This window comes from Sycon ciliatum, chromosome 13 (genome assembly GCF_964019385.1).
Source record: "Sycon ciliatum chromosome 13, ocSycCili1.1, whole genome shotgun sequence".
Lineage (NCBI taxonomy): Eukaryota > Metazoa > Porifera > Calcarea > Leucosolenida > Sycettidae > Sycon > Sycon ciliatum.
This window is the reverse complement of record NC_088655.1, coordinates 21,815,270-21,835,923: the sequence shown is the minus strand read 5'-3', so window position 1 is coordinate 21,835,923 and position 20,654 is coordinate 21,815,270. Positions and strand designations below refer to the sequence as shown.

The 20,654-nt window shown below is 50.4% G+C and overlaps 2 protein-coding genes and 1 long non-coding RNA gene across 3 annotated transcripts in view; all 3 read left to right on the top strand.

The window, feature by feature from the left end:
- LOC135829861 (splicing factor 3A subunit 2-like) overlaps positions 1-448 on the top strand; it is a gene marked incomplete at its 5' end in the record, with an annotated part of 753 nt that extends 305 nt beyond the window's left edge. Inside the window, one exon of the mRNA XM_065342245.1 lies at positions 1-448. This exon is cut by the window's left edge and continues 305 nt beyond it. Within this exon, the coding sequence (XP_065198317.1) occupies positions 1-448 (448 nt within the window).
- Positions 1-1,109, top strand: part of LOC135829016 (uncharacterized) — an 8,274-nt gene extending 7,165 nt beyond the window's left edge. The window contains exon 3 of the long non-coding RNA XR_010555783.1: positions 866-1,109. This is a non-coding gene — a long non-coding RNA (uncharacterized LOC135829016). The remainder of the gene's footprint in view (positions 1-865) is intronic.
- Positions 1,110-1,160: 51 nt separating this feature from the next.
- On the top strand, positions 1,161-20,586 carry LOC135829279 (uncharacterized). Its single transcript, XM_065341682.1, has 7 exons — positions 1,161-1,171; positions 1,440-1,651; positions 12,510-12,642; positions 14,889-15,036; positions 15,246-15,464; positions 19,493-19,619; positions 20,256-20,586. Exons 1-6 carry the CDS (start codon positions 1,161-1,163, stop codon positions 19,616-19,618), a joined length of 849 nt encoding a protein of 282 aa, XP_065197754.1. The 3' UTR covers position 19,619; positions 20,256-20,586.
- The last annotated feature ends 68 nt before the right edge of the window (positions 20,587-20,654 follow it).

Sequence of the window (20,654 nt, the reverse complement as noted above, 5' to 3'; positions counted from 1 at the left end):
CTATCCAGTGGTCCATCCATCCATCCATCCATCCATCCATCCATCCATCCTTCCATCCTTCCATCCTTCCATCCTTCTATCCTTCCATCCATCCATGCATCCATCCATCAACCCATCCATCAATTCATCAGTCCATCCCTCCATCTCTCCATCCATCCATCCACCCATCCATCCATCCACCCATCCGTCCACCCACCCATCCATCCATCCACCCACCCACCCACTCACCCATCCACCCATCCATCCATCCACCCATCCATCCATCCATCCATCCATCCATCCATCCACCCATCCACCCGTCCATCCATTCATCCATCCATCCATCCATCCCTCAAGTTTGAGGAGGCGCACGTCTGCGCGCTGCACCAGTTCACATCCCAGTGTTTTCAGGTCTAGGGGCTGCACAGCAACCGATGTGGTGGTGACTCGTTTGATCGGATTTTATTAACCAGTGCTGCATATGAATACATTCACAGTCGCTCTGGTATACGTGACTCTTGTACCCTGTTTGGATGAGAAGTACAGCGCTGGCTGGCCGGAGAAATCCAACCTCAGGAATAAAGTAGCGCCGTGTTCGAGTAAACAGGCCGGTATGTGTAGTGCTAGGGCTGCGTAGCGCCCGGTGCTATTTTATTCATGAGGTTGGATTTCTCTGGGCCAGTATTGTACTTTGGTTGTTTTAAAGTACAATTTGCTGTTCTGCCTGGGGTATGTGCCCCGTATCCGAGTTCTATTGCACATTATTGTATTTTTTTTGGAATGATAATTTCAGCTTGCACTTGTTTTCTGTGTAAAGTGGACTATCTAAGTTGAGCCGGGATATTAGAAGTCGTTTTCAAATGTTTTGTTTCTGTTTCCTCTATAGGTTCACAACTCGTACATCACGTTTATTGATGTTGTCACGGAAACATTCCAGACGGAGAACTTCCCCTATGCTGATGTGCCGGTCAACGGACTAGTGGTGGATTTGTCGGAGGAACACGAGACGTGCGGTTGGATCCATCTCTACCAGAGTGGCCAGTACATAAGCGAGATCATCTGTGTGAACCCGGTTAACGGGAACGCCACCAAGTGTTATGATCAAGGTGAGAGTTGGGCAGTGCTGACTGTGTGTTTGTGTGTGTGTGTGTGTGTGTGTGTGGTGTGTGTGTGTGTCCCATATGGTGCAGTGGTATGTGCAGCGATTTCCAATCGATAGATTGCGGGTTCGATTCCCGACGATTATGGTCACACACGTCTTTCTTCTCTTTCTCAGACTCTTCCTGACTTTTCTTTCATTCTCCTGGGTGGTTACCAACAGCCAGTGCATGCCGGAGTATGTGGTGTGATGTGTGTGCGGGAAAAAAAAAAAAAAGAAAAAAAAGAAGAAGGAAAAGACCAAAAATAGGGATTCACTGGCCAGAAAATGTCACTCCAAATAGCTGTATGGTGTAGACCAGGCTGAATAGTGACGGTCAATTCTTCGTCACGGAAACATTCCAGACGGAGAACTTCCCCTATGCTGATGTGCCGGTCAACGGACTGGTGGTGGATTTGTCGGAGGAACACGAGACGTGCGGTTGGATCCATCTCTACCAGAGTGGCCAGTACATAAGCGAGATCATCTGTGTGAACCCGGTTAACGGGAACGCCACCAAGTGTTATGATCAAGGTGAGAGTTGGGCAGTGCTGACTGTGTGTGTGTGTGTGTGTGTGTGTGTGTGTGTGTGTGTGTGTGTGTGTGTGTGTGTATGTGTGTGTCCCATATGGTGCAGTGGTATGTGCAGCGATTTCCAATCGATAGATTGCGGGTTCGATTCCCGACGATTATGGTCACACACGTCTTTCTTCTCTTTCTCAGACTCTTCCTGACTTTTCTTTCATTCTCCAGGGTGGTTACCAACAGCCAGTGCATGCCGGAGTATGTGGTGTGATGTGTGTGCGGGAAAAAAAAAAAAAAAAAAAGGAAAAGACCAAAAATAGGGATTCACTGGCCAGAAAATGTCACTCCAAATAGCTGTATGGTGTAGACCAGGCTGAATAGTGACGGTCAATTCTTCAGCCTTGCAAGCTGTTGAATGGTGTAATCCCAGCACAAGTTGCTATGGCTTCTGCCGTAGCATTGCTATCATCGCCTCCGGCGATGGGCGTCAAAGGTCAAAAGGTGTGTGTGTGCGTGTGTGTGTTGGGGGGCACGCACGTTTGTGTGTGTGTTCGTGTGTGTTTGCGTGCATGTATGTGCGAACAGCAGGGTAGATGTGTGCTTAGAATTACTTCTTCATCAACCACACTGGAAATGGTGGGGTTCATAACGAACTCTTTTTGTACGGTGCGAGATGGCGATGATTTGAAGCGGGCACTGGCTTAGCAAACACGCAGCCATTTGAAACCGTCTTGTGCAATAGAACACAGATTGGCTTCAGATGGGTGCAGTCACTTAGTTGCTGGTCCTAGAGGAGGAAACGTGACGAGACCCATCGAAGACACAGCGATTGCAGTAACATAAATAGTCAGGCCCGCCGGAAGGCAGGCAAAGTTGGTCCGATTTGAGGGGGTCCGGATGATCTCCCCCGGGCATTTTGGAAAATTCCGGTCGGAAATAGCAGAATTTGGCCCTTTCACGAGTTTTGAGAGCCCACTACAGGGAATAATTTTGCATGGATATCAATGTACAATGTATGGCCCACTATGGGAGTATGGCTACATGTACATGTATTGTATGTAATAACACTATGCATGTACAGCACTGTATGTAATAACACTATGCATGCAAGACTAATAATACAGTGATGGCAACTGAAATCCAACCCCCCCCCCCCCCCCCCCCGAGCGCTGGGTTGGCTTTCTAGCGGTCTCTGTTTCGTAGTTTTACCATCCCGTGTTGGGTGTTTGCGATGTGCCGCTCGGGGGGGGGGGGGGGGGGGGGGGGGGGGTCGGGGGGGTCGGATTTCAGCTGCAAGCACTGTGCATGTACATGTACCCAGAATTTTTTTTCCGCCGGTTTTTAGACAAATCCCAGGATGTGACGCGAGCCAGCGTTGGTCCGGTGACCAGCCAGACCGGTTCCGGCGGCCCTGATAGTACTTGAAATAACTAGTAAGATTTACCTTTTGGGCCTATTGCTTTGAACCACAGTCTGGCCTACTGGATCAAATTGAGGCCTACATGTTAATTGTGATCTAACTACACAGAAGACCAAAAATCGATTATGGTTTGGTTTTGACGTGTAGATCAGCAGAGCATTCGGGGGGGGGGGGGGGGGGCGCAGAGAGAAACCTGCACTCCAATTTGCTCTCTTTTGACGACTAGCGAGAAACTGTGTAGGGACGACCACATTCACATTTTCTAATTTCACTCACCAGATTTGGTCTCTTTGGAAAGCTACAGATCTCCTCTCTCCTTATATCGCCACTAAAATAATACTCAACAGGAGCAACAGAATTTCCTTCATGTCTTTTGAGCGCTGCCCTATTGCTCCTGAGCGAGATACTGTACGCACATCCACAAATTTCATCGGTTCTGAAGTTTTACTCGACGTAGAACGTTGATACAGATTTCTGCAGATTCCTGAAGTTCAAGCAATTCATTTGGTCTCCAGTATGCATGCGCTATGCAACCATGAGTCACGGGAGAAGTCCCGTTTGAGCACTGCCGTGCTCGCCACGCACGCAATTTGAAACAAATTCAAGCGTATCCGTGTTTCGCTCTTCGGCGCTCAGTGCTTCTTCATCGCTCTATACCAAATGACACATCGTTGGAAAGCTTATTCTGTCAGCTTTCCAATGAGCCCTCATTCTTGGCGATCGGAGAAAGGGCAATGGAGTTATGACAAATTGAACAGTGATGTGTATGCATTGCACAAACTGGCACAGTCGCACACGAGTGAACTCGTGCTTTGGATTATAGGTCGTTTTTGAACACGAGTTAACTCGTGGTTCGGGATCAAAGAGTTAAACCAGATTTTACTGTATTCAATATGGGCTCAGTATCCGAGTTCCAAATAAATCCTCCATTATGATTGTTTGACACTGTTCGGTCCTCCACCTTCTTCCATCATACGATTAGTAATATTACTACATGTATTAATAGGTCGCGACACTGAGTTATGTCTTGTCTCATGTCACCATCTGTGCATACGCGGTTCGGGCACACGCGCGTGCTCGCGGCTCGCGCGAACTGAACCATGTGAACCGTGAGCAGTACTTTCATCCATATTTGCATGCAACCTGCCCTTATTCATACATGTACTGATAGTGTAGCCAGTGCTGTTGTTAGTTTTCTGTTTCGCAAGTGGAGACAAGTTGTAGTTTGTTTTCCTCTGCTCGAATGATGTGTTTGTTCTTGCAATAAGTCCTTCCGAATAATACCTTTCTCCTTGTCTGAGTCCTGTTCCATCGTGTCTGTTGTGAGAGTCAAGTGACTTTATTAGTGAGGGTTGTGACAGCCCGGACAGCACGAGATTACGAGTCCAGTGATCCGACATTCTGGTCCTTCGAGCCGGATCCTGTTGCGATTCGTCAGGTATGGACACATCGGAACATCAGACATCAGAAGTGGACGACGGAGCGAGCGTTGCTTCTCCTCGTGAGGAAGCTGCTGCTGCCGCCGCCGCTGAGGACACGCTCGGAGAGTCAAGACATTCGAGTGATGTTTCGGTTCTCGAGAAGCTCGTGAGAGATCGAAGCAAATTGAAGAGCAGTTTCACCAGAGTGGCTGGCGAGTTGCAGCGGGAGTTTGCTAAAAGAGCACCAAGTCTGCGGTACCTAGCTAGAGATTTACAAGAAGCTGAGCAACTAGATCAAGAGATTCGGGAGCTGGTTACCAGACACAGGGAAATCTTGGAGTCAAGAGATGACGACCGGGAACTGCTCAAACTAGATGGTTGGGACAGGGCGTACAGGACGCAGCGATCCTTCCTCTCCGATGTAAGCTCATACGTAGAGCGTGAGGAAAGGATGCAGGCTTCAACACGTAGTCCCTCCATTGGTGTTGGCAGAAGCAGTTCCAGGTCAAACTCGAGAGGCACCCTGGACTTGGATGCCATGGAACAAATGTTGATGGTAGCAGAACGTGCGCCGAATTCTGATATCCCTGGTGCCATTGGTCACACTTCGTTGCAGATGAGCAACAAGAGTCCTGTCACTGCAAGTGCTGCTGAAGTCCATGAAAGCAGTCTGGATGGCGTGCCTGCTGGCAATGCTGGTCATTCATCAAGTGGTGCTGGGCACCCAGCCATGCAGACTGTAAGTTCTAGTCTTGCTATTATGAGTGGCAGAAGATCAATGCCTGTGCTTGGTAGGACAACCCCTTCTTTGTCACCTCTACAAGTCAATAGGCCAGGTAGTGTATTGGGTACACTCACTGCATCCAGTAAGTTGGCTGGTACTACTACTAGTAGAAGTCAAGCAAGTGTGACCACCAGGTCAAGGGCACCTCAACTGGCTCTGGGTGTGGGTACACAAAGTGTGAGTGCTGTGCAAGTTGCTCAACAGCATCAAGTATTAGTTTCTGCTGTGAACAGTGGCAGTGTACCGTCAGTACCTGTGCCAGTGGCAGCTCCCTGTGCTCCACCAGTGCTAATGTCCGCACCCACAGCCACCATGCAGCTACCAACAGTGCATCAATCGGTAGCCACAGTTAGCAACACTGTGCCTTTTCCAAGTTATTGGTCAGGCCAGCAAGCATGCACCCAGGCGATGCCACCACTGCAGCCCGCGCTGCTGCAGCAGCCACAGCCGCAGACAGTTGCACCTATTGTTTCAAAACTGCCAATTTTCAATCCAGCAGCTGGACAGCTCAATCCATCGGCCTCATCGTTCAAGCCCATAAGTAGGCCAGCAGTGACCCTGCCTGTAACAGCACCAGTAACTGTTCAGTCGACACAGCTTCCACCATCCTACAAGCCGCCCACCATGCCGGTAGTAATAGAGCAAACTGTGAAGCCCATGGAACTGCCTAAGTTCAGCGGACTGGACCAGGACTACATTCCGTGGCGCCAAAGGTTCATCCGCGTCATCCATGAAAATCCCCGGTACACGAGCGATCACAAACTCGCGAGGCTGCGTGAGGCAGTGGATGGAGGCCGTGCTGCGGAGATTGTGAGAGGGATTCTGGATGGCCCGGACGCCTACAGCCATGTATGGACCGAGCTCGATGCTTGGTACCGTGGTAGCGACAGGCTAATAGAGCACCAGATTCGGGATGTAGTGAGTCAAGCACGTATTACCAGTGACGCAGACTTGAGTGGGCTGCAACGGTACGCCATCAAGCTCCGTACCACTGTCGCCAACCTCCGAGCAAGTGGTGTGAGTCCTGGAGTAGAGCTGTACATAATGGCGTCCGAGAAGGTACCCAAGCGTCTCTTGGTAAAGTATTTCGAGAGGCATGGCCAGGTCAATGACGTCTTCACGTTCTCTGCATGGCTGGTGGAGCACGTCCGCACTCTGAAGCGGGCAGCCGACAGGATTCCCACTGAACGCCCCAAAGACATCAGCAGTCAGGCTACCAGGGAACGATCCACGGCCACACACCGTACGTTTGTTGGGACTCATGACGCCGTCAGCAGCGGTGCCAAGGCATCTTGCAAGAAGTGCAGTGGGCAGCACACCCTAGCCGAATGCAGCAGCTTCAAGGCATTGTCAACTAGCAAGCGTTGGGATTTGGTGAGGTTGCTCGAGCTGTGTGCGTGTTGCCTGTCAACTGGGCACTGGGCCGCTAGCTGCAGCAAAGACACCTGCAGTAAGTGCAACAAGCGGCATCATGGTTTGCTGCATGCTGAGATGAAGGGCCAGACAGGTGCGAGGCGCGGGCGACCCTCGCCAGCTCAGAGGTCTGTCACCAACCATTCTTCCTCGTCCACAGCCAGCCGTACTGGAGCTGGCTCCATTGGCAACTCTGCTGCGGTGAACGAGAACAGCCTCAGTACGCATGGATGTGGTACCACTGCCGCATTCATGGTGTTGCAGGCCGACGTCATCGGCGAACATGGCAAGAAGATGAAGGCCACTGTGCTGCTTGACTCCGGATCGTCTTGCAGCTACATAACAGAGGATGCAGCTCACAAGCTGGAACTTGAAGGCCCGAAGTCACAAGTGGAAACGGCAGTCATCGGCGGCGGCAAGGTGACTGGGCTGAGACAACAGGTCAGCGTCAGCGTGTGCCGCACTGATGGTGACACTCCGAGCGTCACTGTGCTTGATGCCTGGGTACTGCCAGCAGTCACGGTCAACCTGCCACCAGTCGCCTGGAATGCAGAGAAGAAGCACTGGTCCCACCTCCAGGACATACAGTTCCCCGACTCAGCTGGTCAGAGCATCGACCTACTGATCGGATTGAACGCTGCCAGCCTTCACACTGCGTATGAGGAGCGGAGTGGCAGTGAGGGAGGTCCGATTGCTCGGCTTACACCGCTGGGGTGGATCTGCTTTGGCCCGACGCCAATCGACGCTACTGCACCGCAGGCATTCACACTGCATGGCGCCTCCGTATCCAGCACAGCTCAACTCGACCAAATGGTGGAGAAGTTCTGGAGCCTAGAGGCTGTTGGTATGCAGCCTACAACCACGGAGTACCTGAGCCCTGCGGAGAAGCAAGCCGAGGCCGTCACATCCCGCAGCTTGAGTTACAGCGACTGCCGATTCCAGGCTGCCATTCCGTGGAAGGGTGGCACCAAGCCGAGTGTCCAGTCCAACAAACATCTCGCTTTGCACCGCCTGGAGTCTCTGCAAAGGGCACTTGACAATTGGCCGTCAATCAAGCTGCAGTATACGAAAGTGCTGCAGGCGTACCTGGAAAAAGGATACATTCGACGCGTCTCCGAAGCGGCTGATCTCTCCATCCCTGACCAGTGGCACCTTCCCCACTTCCCTGTGGTACGGGATGACAGGACGACAACCAAAGTTCGAGTTGTTTTCGATGCAGCTGCCAAGTGCAACGGATATTCGATCAATGACCTGATGCATGCAGGGCCTAATCTGATGAACAACCTTGTTCATGTCCTGCTGCGCTTCTGTCTCGAGCCCATTGCGATCGCCGGTGACATTACAGAGATGTTCCTTCAGGTTCAACTCGCTCCTGAAGACCGCAAGTATCATCGATTCTTGTGGCAGTCGTCACCGGGCACCATCGACACCTTTGAGTTCCTGCGGCTGGTATTTGGCATCAAAGCCTCGCCATACCTGGCTGGCAGGGCGCTCAAACAAGTGGCAGAGGAGTGCTGTTCGACGGCGGTGCCTGCTGCTAAGGAAGCTATCGACCACAGCTTCTACGTTGATGATCTGCTCAACTCCCAACCAACTGAGCAACTGGCAATCTCTGTGCGAGCTGATCTGCAGCACACTTTGGCACGAGGAGGGTTCCATATTCGGAAATGGATCACCAACTCCCCCGCAGTGCTGCAGTCCATTCCTGTTGAACACCGCGCTGTGACAAATACCCGTGACATTGTCTCTCACGAGCAGCCACCTGCGTCTCCGAAGACTCTGGGGGTCACATGGGTTGCGGCGCAAGACCAGTTCACGTTCCGCTACCCAGAGCCGGTCGACGTAGAGTACACCCGGCGAGGTGTGCTCATCTCCATGGCGCAGCTGTTTGATCCGCGTGGCCAGCTCAGCCCATTTACGATCCGAGCAAAGGTGAACTTCCAGCAGAGCTGCATCAGCGGGCTGGGGTGGGACGATCCTCTTGGCCACGAACAAGCTGTGAAGTGGAAGCGGTGGTTCAGCGAGTTTGAAGACCTCAGCTCTCTCAACATTGAACGAAGCTTCAAGACTGCCGACAGCAGGGGAGAGCTGCAGTTGCACACGTTCTGTGATGCATCCGATGCCGCTTATGCCGCTGTGACGTACGTGCTATCACCGCAGACTGATGGCGCCAACAGAGTGACACTCGCCATGGCAAAGGCCCGACCCTCCCCGGTCCGTCGCAAGTCCATACCCATGCTAGAGCTTCAAGCCGCTGTGCTTGGCGGTCGGCTGGGTGCCAATGTCGGCGTTGCTCTAAGCATTCCATCGGCCCGCCGGTTCTTCTGGACGGATTCTATGAATGTTCTTTACTGGGTGAGATCTCCAAGCCGCAAGTTCAAGGTTGAGGTTGGGAACCGGATCTCGGAGATTCAGGAAACCACCAGTAGCCGGCACTGGCAGCACGTACTTGGTAAATGGAATCCTGCCGACCAAGCCACTCGCGGTCTCTCTGCTGCGCAGCTCGCGATCAATGAAGTCTGGTGGCATGGCCCTGCGTTTCTTGCTGCTCCGGAATCTGAATGGCCAGCAAAGCAGATTGTCGTTCCCCAGGAGCTGCCAGGACTGACAAAGAAATCCATGTGTGCTAGCTTCGTCGGAAGTTCTACTGCTGCAGCACCCACTGATCTTGGTCCAGCCCGGTACTCATCGCTGGACAAGCTGATTCGCATCACAGGCTGGTGCCGTAGGTTTGCTCGCCGTGCGCGCCGTAAACCACAGCCAGCGGATAGCAGTCAACAGCAGGTCACTGTGGCTACAAAGACTGGGACGCTTGTCATCAACGAACTCTCGGCAGAGGAGCTGCAACAAGCGGAGCGTCTCTGGATCAGTCAGGCTCAGCAAGATGCGTATCCAGAAGTGTTCAAACGTGTCCTGGGCAACAAGGAGCTGCTGGGTTCGGATGCGTTGGTGCAGCTGCGACCTACCATGGATCAGTCTCACGGCATCCCAGTCATGCGGGTCGGTGGTCGACTACAGACGTCCCACCATCTCCCTGGCGAGCTGAGGAGTCCCACCATCCTGCCCCCAAGGCACCGCGTCACCCAGCTGGTGATTGGACGCGAGGATGACCGCTGTCGCCACTCAGTCGGGCCCAACCACCTCCTCTCCAATCTGGCCGACAAGTTTTGGATTGTTCGTGGCAAGATGGCTGTGCGTTCCCACCGCCATGCTTGCGTGAAGTGTCGCAGAACCTGGGCTAGGACAGCCAATCCAGTCATGGGCCAGCTTCCTGTCTTCCGCACAGCACCACCACTGCAAACCTTCTCTCGCGTTGGTATTGACTTTGCCGGCCCGTTCCACACTCGGCAGGGCAGAGGTCGTACCCAGCTGAAGCGGTATGTCTGCAGACAGGCGCCTGCCATCTGGAAGTTGTCAACTCTTTGGATGTGGACGGCTTCCTCCTATGCTTCACTCGCTTCTGCAAGCGCCGCGGAACTCCTACAGAGATTCTTTCGGACAACGGAACAAACTTTGTTGCCGCCGAGCGAGAGCTGAGGGAGGCTTGGAGTCAAGCTAGTGAGCAAGCAGGCCAGCGACTCGCTACACAAGGCATCAAATGGCGTTTCAACCCACCGTTGTCGCCCCATTTTGGTGGCTATTTTGAGTGCCTGGTCAAGGCAATGAAGAAGGCTCTCCAGTCCGTGTTGTACCGTGCCGACTTGACTGATGAGGAGCTCCAGACAGCGCTAATTCAAGCCGAAGCGTTGCTGAATTCGCGTCCGCTGACTGTCGTTTCAAGCGATGCTGATGACCCGGCCCCCCTGACACCGCTGCATTTTCTTGTTGGCCATCAAGATGTCTCTGCTGCCCTGGAAGATGTTGCTGATGCAGAACGAGTGGTACACCCACATCGCCGTTGGAAGTATGTTCAGCGGCTGACACGTGACGTGTGGAGCAGGTGGCTCAAGGAAGTTGTGCCGAAGCTGAATGTGCGCTCCAAATGGCACCGCGGCGAGCAGAATGTCAAAGTAGGTGATGTCATGATTGTGCTTGAGGAGCACACACCACGAGCCCGCTGGCCACTCGGGAGAGTGCAAGCTACGTACCCCGGTGAAGATGGTGTAGTGCGCGTCGTGGACATCAAGATCAACGGCAAGATCTACCGTCGTTCAGTTGGCCGCCTTGTGCCGCTGGAGGTACCCGACGCTTCACCCGCAAACGCCATTCGCAGCGTCAACACCGGCATGACCATTGGTGACATCACCGAGTGATCAGTAATGTGTGTTCCGCTCATACTTTGCTTTCATCTTCTCACATAAATCTGTGTGTGTAATAGATTCTCACTCATAGAAGTTTCTTTTCGTTCGAGAGGGAGGTATGTTCGGTCCTCCACCTTCTTCCATCATACGATTAGTAATATTACTACATGTATTAATAGGTCGCGACACTGAGTTATGTCTTGTCTCATGTCACCATCTGTGCATACGCGGTTCGGGCACACGCGCGTGCTCGCGGCTCGCGCGAACTGAACCATGTGAACCGTGAGCAGTACTTTCATCCATATTTGCATGCAACCTGCCCTTATTCATACATGTACTGATAGTGTAGCCAGTGCTGTTGTTAGTTTTCTGTTTCGCAAGTGGAGACAAGTTGTAGTTTGTTTTCCTCTGCTCGAATGATGTGTTTGTTCTTGCAATAAGTCCTTCCGAATAATACCTTTCTCCTTGTCTGAGTCCTGTTCCATCGTGTCTGTTGTGAGAGTCAAGTGACTTTATTAGTGAGGGTTGTGACAGCCCGGACAGCACGAGATTACGAGTCCAGTGATCCGACAGACACTGTTGACAGATGCGTCGACTCTGCTTCTGTCTAACAGGTTCAGGGAAGATGCGAGCTGTGTTTTTTATTATTTAGTGTTGAAACGAGCGTATCTATAACAAACGAGCGATCAGTTCCACTAACGAGCAAGCTATCGAGCGAGCTAACGAGTTTCATTGAAGTATCCAATATGATTTTTGAATATAATTTTTTTTGAAGTTCGATTTTTTCAGCTGTTTAAAATTATCACCGCCGGCATTGGGGGTTGCTGCTGCTTCACTTCGGATGCTGTTTGGTGTCGAGATGTCTTTTCAGTGCCGTCGTTGAGCAGGCTTTGTAAGAATAGACCGTTTTGCAAAGATTGCGAGTACATGTAGCCCTGTTCTTCGCTGCATCGCGGGAGAAAACTTCCAAACGACTGAGCGTAACTTTCACTCGAATGGAGAGTTGACCGAAGCATGTCCTTCGACGGGTCAGCAGATGCAGAACAAGACATCAGTATAGAGTCCACCAAAGCTGCAACGACAACTGAAACAACTCAGTGTCGTGCAGCCATACAGTCACTCTGACTGCGAGTGATTTTCACTTTGCTCGGGACTGGACTCTCGATCGACCAGGGAGTCGTAAAAATACTTTACGACTCCCTGGTCGACATGTGTACGGAGTACGGTGTACGGTGTTCGTTAGTGCAAACGAGCTGGCCGCACAAACAAGCCGAGTTTCTGGCGAGCGAGCTAACGAGTAGCCGGTGAGATCGTTTCAACACTATTATTATTATTATTATTATTATTATTATTATTATTATTATTATTATTATTATTATTATTATTATTATTATTATTATTATTATTATTATTATTATTATTATTATTATTATTATTATTATTATTATTATTATTATTATTATTATTATTATTATTATTATTATTCGAGTCCTGGTGGTGACAGTCAATTTTGTCTTCAGACTTTTCCCGTTTGTCTCTTTCCCTCAAACCAGTGAAGATTATTATTTTTATGATTGTTTGTGAATAGGTGGTTCTTATGGCTACACGTCCACAACACTGGGATCACCAGACGGCAAGTACATCTATGGTCTGACGTCCACCGGTTATGTTATCAAGTATTACGTACCCGATGTTACACCTTCTCCTATCGTCGTACCTCGGTACGTATACGGGTGTGTGTGTGTGTGTGTGTGTGTGTGTGTGTGTGTGTGCGTGCGTGCGTGCGTGCGTGCGTGCGTGCGTGCGTGCGTGCGTGTGTGTGTGCTGAATAGTGGTGGTCAATTCTTCAGTCTTGCAAGCTGTTGAATGGTGCAATCCCAGCACAAGCTGCTATGGCTTCTGCTGTAGCATCGCTATCATCGCCTCCGGTGATGGGCATCAAATGGTGAAATGGTGTGTGTGTGTGTTTGAGTGTGTGTGCACGCATGTTTGTGCACGTATATGCGTGCGTGTGCGTATGGGTGTGGATTTGTGTTTGGGACGCATGTAGGGTGGGAGAAGGGGGGGGGGAGGGGGGGGGGGGCGGGGTGGGGGATGTCTACTCGACAGGTACACATGTATGTGACTGAGGAATGGAGTAGCATGCGTGTCCAACTTGCCTATCCAGCAGTATGCCATATCATCTAGGGAGATGGCGTGGGTGACTGCGACACGACGAGACTTGTTTCACTCCTGTGCTGTCGTTCCGGTCTCTCCCCGGGCAGCTCTGATTACGCATGCTCGCCTTATAGTACATGTATCGATAGTCTGGACAGTAGAGAAGTTAACAAGATGCATGTTATTCCCGTAGCTATGCAGAAGACGTTACTTGCTTAACGTCTGGCGCTAGCCAGGGTCCACACAACTTAAATTCCGTGTTTGTTTGTGGCATCGGCATGCCTGGCGCTATCCCGTACCTGCCCCGTACCGTACCATCAAAGATAGCTGGCCACAATCTTCAAATAGGACTGCTAAATGCAAGATGATAATGTGACGCAACTTGGAAGAATGAGTATGTATGCGAAGTGTATCGGGGGAATGCATGCAGGGCGACAGTGCGGGTTCGAATCCTAGGTTATGTCTTGAAAAAGAAATAGGAGATGTGAAAAATTTGTCACATCCCTATGCTTTTTTTGCCTAGGTCATCAAGGTTGTAGACGGTTTCGTATTTCCCTCGAATGCAAAGAGAAAGTTAATTTCTTTTGCTCAGGGCCCTACGCTATGCTTTTTTGCCTAGCTCATCATGCATGTTATTCAGACAGATGGAAACCTTCTGCAATACAATGATTAAGACGATCAGTTCGTTGTGGTGTGGTTGGGCATTGTTGCCATCGTGGTCGACGAAAAACACTATAAGACCGCAACGAAGTTGGGGCCAAAGAGAATGTTCCATCAGTTCTAATAACATGCACGATGAGCTAAGCAAAAAAAAAGCATAGCGTATGGCCCTGAGCTTCCAAGCTCCCTCGTTTCTGACGTGACGTGAAAGTTCAGCTCGCATTATTTGGCTCGCGCGTCAAAACAACGCGAGTGACCTGCAGCTGACGTCGAAATTTGGAGTTGACGCCAAATTTGACGTAAAAGTTCAGCTTGGGTTACTTGGCTCGCGTGTCGAAACAACGTGAGTGACCTGCAGCTCACATCGAAATTTGGAGTTTTACGGCAAATTTGATGTGAAGTTGCTCATCACTTCGGAAATAACGTTCATTTTATCTTCTCTAGTGCCACGGTTCAGAAGCCTGAGGCCATGGTTTTCTGTAGCATAATCCACTCATTACAGAGGCGGGGATGGTGTGTGTGTGTGTCAGGGGGTGGGGGGCAAGGCATTTGTCAAATCCTCTTGGTTGTGTAATTAGTTTGCCTAGTTGACCCTCCTTTCTGAAGTGTATCTTTTTCTATGCATAGTCGGTGTTTTTTATTTAACCCTAGAACCACCAAACTTTCAACTACCCTAGAATTACCGGAGGCATCATATGACTCCACCGGACTTAAACATACCTGTTTGGTATTGTTTTGGGCAATATGTGTAGAAACGGAAGTCCTTGGGTTATCAGGGTACCTTTTAAAAGGAAGAACCAAATTACAGGTGCACTATCTTGGAGACCAGCAGCTGGGAGTGCGCGCAGCGAAAGGGCGACCTCTCGTCAGTTTATGGAAAAATGATATTCAAAATCATCCCAGCTCACAGGCAAAGACAAAAAATGCATATGGGAGCATACTTTTTGATATAATTTCATCGTTATGCCATTTGTCCTGTGACTGTGCTCTGTGTCTGTCTGTCTGTCTGTCTCTGTCTGTCTCTGTCCGTCCGTCGGTCCGTCCGTCGGTCCGTCGGTCCGCCCGTCGGTCGGTCCGTCCGTCGGTCGGTCCATCCGTCGGTCCGTCCGTCCGTCCGTTCCTCTCTCTCTCTCTCTCTCTCTCTCTCCAGCTGTCCATACTATCGCTATGCGGTGAAGCCAAACTGGGGGAATTACTACACGCCAAACTCTGCCTGGTTCAGTTACGATCACAGCCGCATCTTCCTGAACAACGGACTCACTCTTAGCGCCAGCTCTGATCAAACTGAAGACTTGCAGGTATGTGTGTATTTCAAAATTGATCTTGACATGCAGGTGTCTCTTAGAAGAGAAGCGTTGCTCATAATTATGTATTTGTGTGTATGTGTGTTTGTTCAACTTTGTTGTGTGTGTATGTGTATGTGTGTGTGTGTGTGTATGCGTGTGTGTGTACGTGTGTGCATGCATGTGTATGTGCATATGTGTTTGTTCACATCTAATGTGTACAGGAGCATGGATCATTCAACGGCAGCTTCTCATCGCAGAACATCTACTGGGTCGACCAGGACGCCAAGCTGACAACACACGAGGTCGTCACGCTTCAGCGTATCTATGACTATGAGGAATCCATGTACAAGCTTGTCGTACTCAAGTACGCGTGGCCGTTCCTGGAGGCCATGAGCTCACACATCGACATTCCGGTGCCCACATCTCCAGCAGGCCTCAAGGTTAGTTGAGATGCTCTGTGTGCATGGATTCTGTGGAGATTGAGTACGTAGCTGGCTCGGGTGCAGCTTGTTGTTGCCGCTGTCTTCGTTGTCCTTGCTGTTGTTATTTCTTGAACAGTCGCTACTGTAAAAGCTGAAATTTTCGCTGGTGTTTTATTTTCTGTAACCTCGGTGTCGACAATTTTAACCGAAAATAAAACGCACCGAAAATTTCGGTACCACCGGTACCACTACACATGTACTGTAGGGGACATGGAAATTCAGTCGATCGACCCGGCCGGCGCCCTCAACGCGTACAGAACGCTGCGTGCAGTGCACATGCTGATCCGATGCGACCAGCGCACTGTGTGTACAGCTTGTCCACGGCTGCATGGCCAGCGCCCTGGGGCCGCTAGACGTGCGACCGGATTTCCATGTCCACAACAGTACATGTAGTACTAGTATACTTACCTGGAAAACGGGTTTTACCGAAAATTTCCCTCCACTGAACGGCCGATTTTGGAGAATACCGAAAATATTACACCACCGAAAATTTCTGCTTTTACTGTATTTGTCAGGTTGAAAGTATCCCGTCATATGTTCAGTAGGTTGGAAGATCGTGTCATTTGTTCGCGATTTGTTGTTATACCCGGGATCATTACTGTAAGTCAATACATATTCGGTGCATATCTATTTTCGGCGCATATCTATTTTCGGCGCATATCTATTTTCGGCTATTTTAGGCCTGGTCAAGTGTGGCCGAAAACTTGTTGCGGCCGAAATTTTGCTTTGCACGGTTTCGTGTGACAGTGTATACAGGCGGCAGCAGCACAGGCTGAAAATTTGCTTCGGCCGAAATGGGCTTTAGCCCTGGAAGGCCGAAATGGGAATGGTTCGAAAATTTGTAGGCCTACAATATTCAGGATTTGTTGTTATACCCGGGGTCGTTATTCGCGAGTTGTTTAAAGGAGTCCGGTGAAAATTTAAATTCAGAGTTTGGGACGCTGAGTCGAATGGTATTGGTCCCACGTGACGTGTCTCCGACAAAGCGTTCTTGATATATTCCCGTTTGAAAAACTGAGTTTCTGAGGCTGCGCCATGACGTCATGCGGCCGCGCCACACCCTCTGCAACGTCATAACGTACAGCTGGGTCAGAAAGGAGTGCGTGAAAGCAATACTGCCAACGCTATATCAAATGATTTGGCGACCGATAGTAGGTGGTGCGAGCGACACCCGAAGACGTAACTCCATGTGAGAGTGAGGATGCAACCATGGCTGACATTCATGAGTTCGGTCTGGCACTGGGAACTTCGGTATTCCCGCTGAAGAAATGGCCGTGTGGGCTGGTCAAAAGTGAGCGCTGTCGTGTTTGCGACTGAAGCAGCAGACAGTGCAGACAAGGCTGCTTATTTATCAGATCTCTGGAGAGCAGAGTCGCCAAAATGGAGAAGAGTGATGCGAGTGCACTGAATGTTCCTTGAGTGGCCTGTGATTTGTTTTGGTGCGAACCTGGCATGATTCGGACGCTGCTCGATTGGAAAACAGTGCAGGCTCTTTGAACCACGGACATGACTCTTCGATTCAACGCTCAGAACACTAGGAAGGGGCGTAGCACCCGCTACGACTGGTACGACCATGGCCATACCAGTTTTAGAAAAGTGTGGTCCGTCTGGAGCGTGCAAAACCGTAATAAAAAAATCGGGCAATGTGAGATCTTTGATTTTAATTTGAGGTTGACTCATACTCGACTCGACATGGCAACGTAGTTTTCCGCACGTGAACCGTAAAATTCTAAGACTAAAAGTTATTAAAAAAGGGGCCAAAAGCACCCAGAACACAGGATTTTGTGTCTTCTTTTTTACAAATTGTTCCGGGGGTAGGCCACGGCCCCCTTCACGGCCCGCTCCGTCCGTTGGTCGTACCAGTTCCCAAGCCCCTCCTATGGGATCTGGAAGTTTTAGGTCAGGGAGGTGTTCGTTGTTTTGTCACTTGTGACGGTTGTGGACTCATCATTGTAGCGTACATGAGTCTGGACTGCATATATTCCATGCGGAAAGCTAAAAAAATCTTTCTCAAAGCACAACCACCGGCGGACAGGAGAAATGCACGTTTCCTGACTACATGACTGTACATGCGACTGATACGAGTGTAGTGCATGACAAATCCGTGTCTTGACTAATAAGCAATGCTGTCCACTGAGTGTCTGTGTGTACATACAACTGATAAGTGTTTAGTGCAATACAACCTTGTTCATATACATGACGAGTCCGCGTCTTGGCTAGTCTCGAGTCTTGTGGATCGGCAGCGCAGGAGTAGTCATGTTCCGTGTTGGACGGAAAAAGTCCAACTCCGAAACGGCTAAAATACGGAATAACCTCAAGGTTTGCCGAGCTGAAAATCACATGGTACGCAGTGTTTGTAACACTGAGTCGAATGGTCTTGGTCCGACGAAGCTGCGACAAACGGTTCCCAAATCGAACGCGCTCTGAACAATGGCCATTTTGTGCGTAATAGATGGAGTGGTTATTTGGCTGCACACTGTGACGTCATCACCTGGATCCGGATGACTGCGCACTCAGATTCGAACATGTTCGATTGGGAATATCTGACGAACCATGGGCAGCAGCCTCCTCGGACAAAGACCACTCGACTCAGCAACCCAAGCTCTACGGATCCTGTTAAAGGGGAAGGATACCCTAAAATCAAATGTTCACCAGTTGTAGTCTTCGGGGTGCTGAGTCGGATGATCTTGGTCCGACGAAGCTGAGACGCTCGACCTCGCGCACTTCCACCGAAACTGGGTGACTGCGTCCTACTAGATAGGGATTTGTATGCAAAAGTCACTAAAAACGCCGTTTAGTTCTTACAAAAGCACGGATGACCGCTATTGGTCCATATGTTGTAGTCTTTTGGCCGCTGAGTCGACTGGTTTTGGTCCGAAAAGGCTACGATGCGGCGTTCGGTTGAGTAAGCGGTCACGTGCTCATGCGTACACCAGTCACCTGGTCATCGTGCCTGCAGGCTACAATTTACAGCCTATTTGGGCCCGTTCCTGTCACTCGAGTTGAACCTTTGAACCAGGGAGTCGCAAAAGCCTCTTACGACTCCCTGCTTTGAACCTTTGAGTTGAACCTTGGTGTGAAAATTGTACCCTGCAGGGACGGTGACCAGGCGACTGTTGTACGCATGAGCACATGACCGCTTACTCAACCGTGTTCGATTGGGAATAAGGGCCGAAAGCTGCATCGCAGCCTTTTCGGACCAAAGGCAGTCGACTCAGTGGCCAAACGACTACAACATATGGACCTATCGCGATCATCCGTGCTTTTATAAGAACGAAAGGGCGTTTTAAGTGACTTTTCCATACAAATCCCTATCTACTAGGGCGCAGTCACCCAGTTTCGGTGGAAGTGCGCGAGTTGAATTGGGAATAAAGGAGGAAGGGAGCGTCTCAGCTTCCTCGGACCAAGGCCATTCGACTCAGCACCCCGAAGACTACAACTGGTGAAAATTTGATTTTAGGGTATACTTCCCCTTTAATTAATATGTTCACTCGGATTCGCACATGTTCGATTGGGCATATCTGACGAACCATGGGCAGCAGCCTCCTCGGACAAAGACCATTCGACTCAGCACCCCAAACTCTACGGATCCTGAAATTTGAAGGGGAAGGATACCCTAAAATCAAACACAGGGTGGTTGTTCATGCGTTGTTGTTGTTACAGGTCGTGCCTAGCTAATACATAATCTCTGGGACTTGGAGAAATGTTATGATTGTATTAACAGGGTTTATGTACTAACGAAGTATGTACTAACGGGGTTTATGTACTAGCCGGCGCAATGAGTATGGAAGTGACACGTTTCGTTCGGGACTTTTTGATTTCTTTTATACTGGCGGGGTTTATGTACAGACCGGACCCGTATCAACGGGGGACGACCTGTATACCCGGGGTTGACCCGTATCAACGGGGGACGACCTGTATACCCGGGGTTGCTATTCATGAGGGTGACTGTACTATTGTTCTTTACCGCCTTTCTGTGTCTGCAGGTCAACACCTATGGCGTTGGTTCACAGGTCTACTTTGGCACGTCGAGTAGTATGATCATGGCGGTGGTCAACTACACCATGGATAACTACATCCATGCGCCAGGCATTGCCTACATCACGCTATAGAGTGAGCTAGCTGCTCTCCAGGTGTGTGTGTGTGTGTGTGTGTGTGTGTGTGTGTGTGTGTGTGTGTGTGTGTGCGTGCGTGCGTATGTGCGTGCGTGGTGCGTGTGTGTGCACGCGTGTACTCGCGCGCGCGCGCGTGCGTGTGTGTGTGTGTGTGTGTGTATCTGCATGAGCACACTGACTGTCGTTACTTACGTGTGTTCACGCACAAAGGGAAGACACGTCGTGGCTGCGAATACAACAGCATGTGTCACCGTGTGTATATGCACATGCTGACTATTCTGCATGTGTCTTCGCACAAACCATTTCTTTGTGCACGTTTGTTGTCTGTCACGAGCCTGCTCGCATCCCCGGCATGCTTGTATTTTGTGTCTGCTTGCCTTTTGCTCATTTTCGCCACTAGTGTCTGAGAGTGCGGAGTGTGGATTTACCGTGTGGTAGCGGCCATTCTGGGTTCCCTCGGAAACGGAGCCGACAAATTACCTCTACTTCAAAGTTTTATTCTTTATCTGAGAGTGCCAGTTGCTCGAGTATTACTCTGCTTCTGTGTGGTGTTGATTGCACCCACATTAATCATTGCAGACACCCTGGTGAGTGTTCCTATATCTGCACGTGTACCATGCTTTGTTTGATGCAGGCATGGTGGGTGCACAGAGATTTGATGCAGGCCCCAGAGATTTGATGCAGGCCCCAGAGATTTGCTGCAGGCACAGAGATTTGATGCAGGCGCTGTCGGTGCTGGCCGCAGGACCAATGTTGCATGCAGGCACAGTTCTTCATGCAAACGTGGTGACAATTGATAGACAGAGTGCCTGCTTGAAGCGTCACTTTGCTGGACGACCATGCTGGTATGCCCAGGCCTTACCGTAGCTCCAACCACTTGGGACATGAACACCGCTGTTACTCAGAAGAAGTGCTGTGTTCTCTGTTCTAAGTTGGTCTCTGGCATACACAGGCCTCAGAAATGACATTCGCATGGTGTTTGTGTGTGTGTGTGGGGGGGGGGGGGGGGCAAATGAAACTGGGAAATCAGCAC

Excerpts from the sequence above, each read along its gene's own strand:
- LOC135829279 (XM_065341682.1), top strand. Across the intron at positions 15,037-15,245 it reads ATCAAACTGAAGACTTGCAG|GAGCATGGATCATTCAACGG; the intron begins GTATGTGTGTAT and ends TAATGTGTACAG. Across the intron at positions 15,465-19,492 it reads CATCTCCAGCAGGCCTCAAG|GTCAACACCTATGGCGTTGG; the intron begins GTTAGTTGAGAT and ends CTGTGTCTGCAG.